General features: G+C 14.6%; 1 pseudogene across 1 annotated transcript; it reads right to left on the bottom strand.

The window, feature by feature from the left end:
- Positions 1-3,491: 3,491 nt before the first annotated feature.
- Positions 3,492-3,999, bottom strand: PGSY75_0046800 (EMP1-like protein, putative; annotated as a pseudogene; the record flags this gene model as incomplete). The annotated part of the gene is made up of 1 exon: positions 3,492-3,999. A coding segment is annotated over one exon (508 nt), but the record flags the coding sequence as incomplete, so codon positions are not given.

Raw genomic sequence — 3,999 nt, 5'->3', positions numbered from 1 at the left:
TAACATCTATCACCATACAACATAACTATTAACGAAAAATACATAGAATAAAAAGAATAAAACGTATGTAAAGATCAAAAAAAAAAAAATTTATACATAGAATAACAATTATAAAAAATATAAAAAAAAAAAGAAATTAAATAAATAAATAAAATAAAAAAAAAAAATACAAGCAATACCAAAATAAAAGTATATATATATATAAAATCTATAAACAATAAAAAAAATATAAATTATAACAAACATAAACAAAATATGAAATATGCAGACAATAAGAAAAAATACAACAACAAAATGTAATAAAATATAATTAAAACAAAACAACCTAATACATGGAAATACTTATATATGTATGAGAATTAATAAATATGTTAATATGTACATATATACACGTATAGATATATATTTGTATAGTAGCACATATATATGGACGTGTATATTTTGGTATAAATATATATGTTTGTATCCATATTTTAACACATTGATATATGTATTCATAATTTATATGTGTATGGATATATACACAAATATGTAAAATATATATATATATATATTTTGAAGAATTAATTATAAAAAAAAAAAAAAAAAAGAAAAAGAAGAAACAAATAATAATAATTTCAGTAAATTAATTCATAATGTCTTTTGTTTTGAAAAGTATATGATTATAATATTGCTTTTAGAAATGGGTTCTAAACATATGAATATTAAATCATACATATACATATGGGTTTTTTTTTACAGTTTTGGTGATCATAGTTTTTAATATTAGACGTATGTATGTATGTCTATATATATTTTTTTATATGTGTATATATAATATATTTAATATATACAATATAATTTATTTTATATATATTTATAGTATAAAATTTTTTTCTATTTTGAACAAAATTTTTTTTTTATTTTTATTTTATATATATATATATATATATATTTTATTTCATATTATTTTGTTTGGTAAATATAATTTTCTATATATATATATATATATAGATGTTTTTTTTTTTTATATATAATTATTTATACATAATTTTATTATATATTTATCTTATTAAATTCTTTTTTTTGTTTTTTCTTTGTTTTTTTTTTATTGTGTATTATTTTATATATGTTTGTATAAAGGAGAAAAGGAAATGAACTTTTCGGTTTTAACTTCATATCATTATATTTTATATATTACATGAAATTATATATATATATATATATATATATTCGTATGATTTATAATATGTACTATATATAACAATTTATATGTATTCATATAAAAAGGAATAAAAGAAAATTGAATATATATTTTTTAAAGAATAGAGTTCAACGATATGAATATATACTTAATTTTGAAAGGGTAAATTGGTTGTGGTTATATTTAAATTTTATTATATATATGAATATTCAATTATATATATATATATATGTATTCAGTTGTTTACCTTTAAATTTTCAAGTACTATATAATTTATATATATATAAACATATATTTATAAATTTTATATTTCTAGTTATATTATTTTTTCTTTTTGAATATTTAATAATGTTTTTATTTTATAATTTTTCTTTTAATGTATTAAATTATATTTATATATAAATTTTTTATATACTGGAAATTGGGAAATTAACTTATTAGAATATAGAATAAGTTATTTGTTTTGTGTATTTTTTTTTTTTATTTTATCTTTTTATTTAATTCATTTCTATTTTTGATATTTAATAATGTTTTTACTTTATGTTTTTTTTTTTATTTCCTTTTAGTTATTAATTTTTATTTTTTAATTTTAATTATATATATATATATATATATATTTTTTTTTTTTTTGTTTGCATAAAAGAATGAAAAAATTAAAAATAAACCAAATTAAATAAAAATACGAAATTATTTATATTTATATAAATAACAAGAAATATTATTGTATCTTATATTAATTTATTTTAATATGGAACCATTTAATATAGTATTATGAATATTATTTATATGGTAATATATTTAGTTTATATATATTTTTTTCATTTAATTATGCAAATTAATAACCACATAAAACATGTATAAATACATAATTAAATATTAATTTATTACCTATCACAAATAAATAAATTCATACCCCAAAAAAAAAAAAAAAAAATTACATATAAAAAATAATGTACAAAATACAAATACAAAGAATAAAATTTATCAGAAAAAAAAAAAAAAAAGAACCCTCATAATAAAAATATATTACATATATGTATTTTGGTTATTCTTAGTTATGTATATAATGTCTTTTTTAATTTCATTATAATATTACTTTGAAATATTTAAAAATAATAATAACAAACATTTTTTTATTTTATATAAAAAGAATATTATACGATTATCTCTCTACCACTATATATATTATTATTATTATATATATATTATATTTTTGTTTTTACTTTAATTGTTTTGAATAATTCAGATATATATATGATAAACGTTTACACAAATATAACAAATAATATAACAAGAAACAAAAAAAAAGAAATCATAAAAATTATTTCAAAGAACAAAAAAATAAACAGGAAACTTTATGAATAAAAACATAAAATATTTTATCTTCGTTATTTTAAAATATTCTTCCAATTTTTAAATATTGTAATATTAATTATATATTTTCCTTTATTTTCATAGTTATATAATTTAAAAAAAATATAAAGCATCGTTTAATGAGAATATTAAATTTAAAAATAAATACAAATATAAATTCAGAATGTACACAATTCATTCACAAATTATTAATCATAAATTTTTATTTTTCTTTATTATTCTGCATGAATATACAATTAATTCTTTTCGATTCATAGCACAAATATTCTTTGTGAAATTATAATATTTTATTTATACTTAAAATAAATGTCTTTAATCTTTTATTGAAAAAAATAATATTTTTCTATTTCATTTTATTTATAACTAATTATTTATATATATTTATATTTGCATTTATATTTAATATTAATTAAAATTTTTATCCAACATATCAAAATATTATGTAATGTAAGAATAAAAAATATAAAATATATATCGTTAATTTAATTTTGTTGTTTTTTTCTTAATTATGAAAAATAAATATTTTTTTAACATATAAAAAAAAAAATTAAAAAAAAATTAAATTGAAATATGTATATTTAGATAAAAATATAGATTCATTAAAAATGAAAATTCTAATATTTAAGAAAAAATATGTAATAATTAGCAATTATATAACATTCCAAAAAAAAAAAAAAAAAAAATAAATAAATATAAAAATAAAAAAAAAAAAAAAAAAAAATCGTTGTATATCATGAAATATATATATATATATATATATATATATATATTTGTTATATTATATATTCCATATATTAGATATGTGAATGTGTTTCTTCTTTAATTTTTTATTAATAGATTCTCTAAAAACATTCCTTTTTGGATTTATATAATTGTCTTCATTATCAATTAAAGAATTATTATATGTTTTTCATGATAATTATTTTCTATATCCTTAAAAATTATACGAATTCTCCAAATAATCGTTATCACGTGGTATATTATTATTTTCGTCCATAAGTATATCCATAGATATATTTGATCGTAACTTCTTTGTTTTAAAACTATTATTGTGTGTTATAAGATCATTAGGAGGAATATTTGTTGATCCAAGATGTTCAACAGATGTTTTATCATTACCTTCATGATTTATTTGTGTGTTTTCATTAATCATATTATAATTTTCATCATTAATTTTATTAATATCATCATGAGTTGATGTATACAATAGATGTTCTTTATTTTCTTTATTCCATTCATCTTTTAATTTATGTAACATTTCTTCTTTATTATTCCATTGGTTGCACATATCTCTATGTCTATCTAACCATTTATCATATAAATCCAGTTGGTTGAGTATCGGATCACCACTTATTGGTTTAACAACACGATTTGTGGTTGTATTTTTTGGACTAAATAAATTTGTTCTTATATATTCTATTTTTTTAATTCAACAAAAAAAA

The sequence above is a fragment of the Plasmodium gaboni genome (assembly GCF_001602025.1).
Source record: "Plasmodium gaboni strain SY75 chromosome Unknown, whole genome shotgun sequence".
NCBI lineage: Eukaryota > Apicomplexa > Aconoidasida > Haemosporida > Plasmodiidae > Plasmodium > Plasmodium gaboni.
This window is presented reverse-complemented; position numbering and strand designations above follow the sequence as displayed.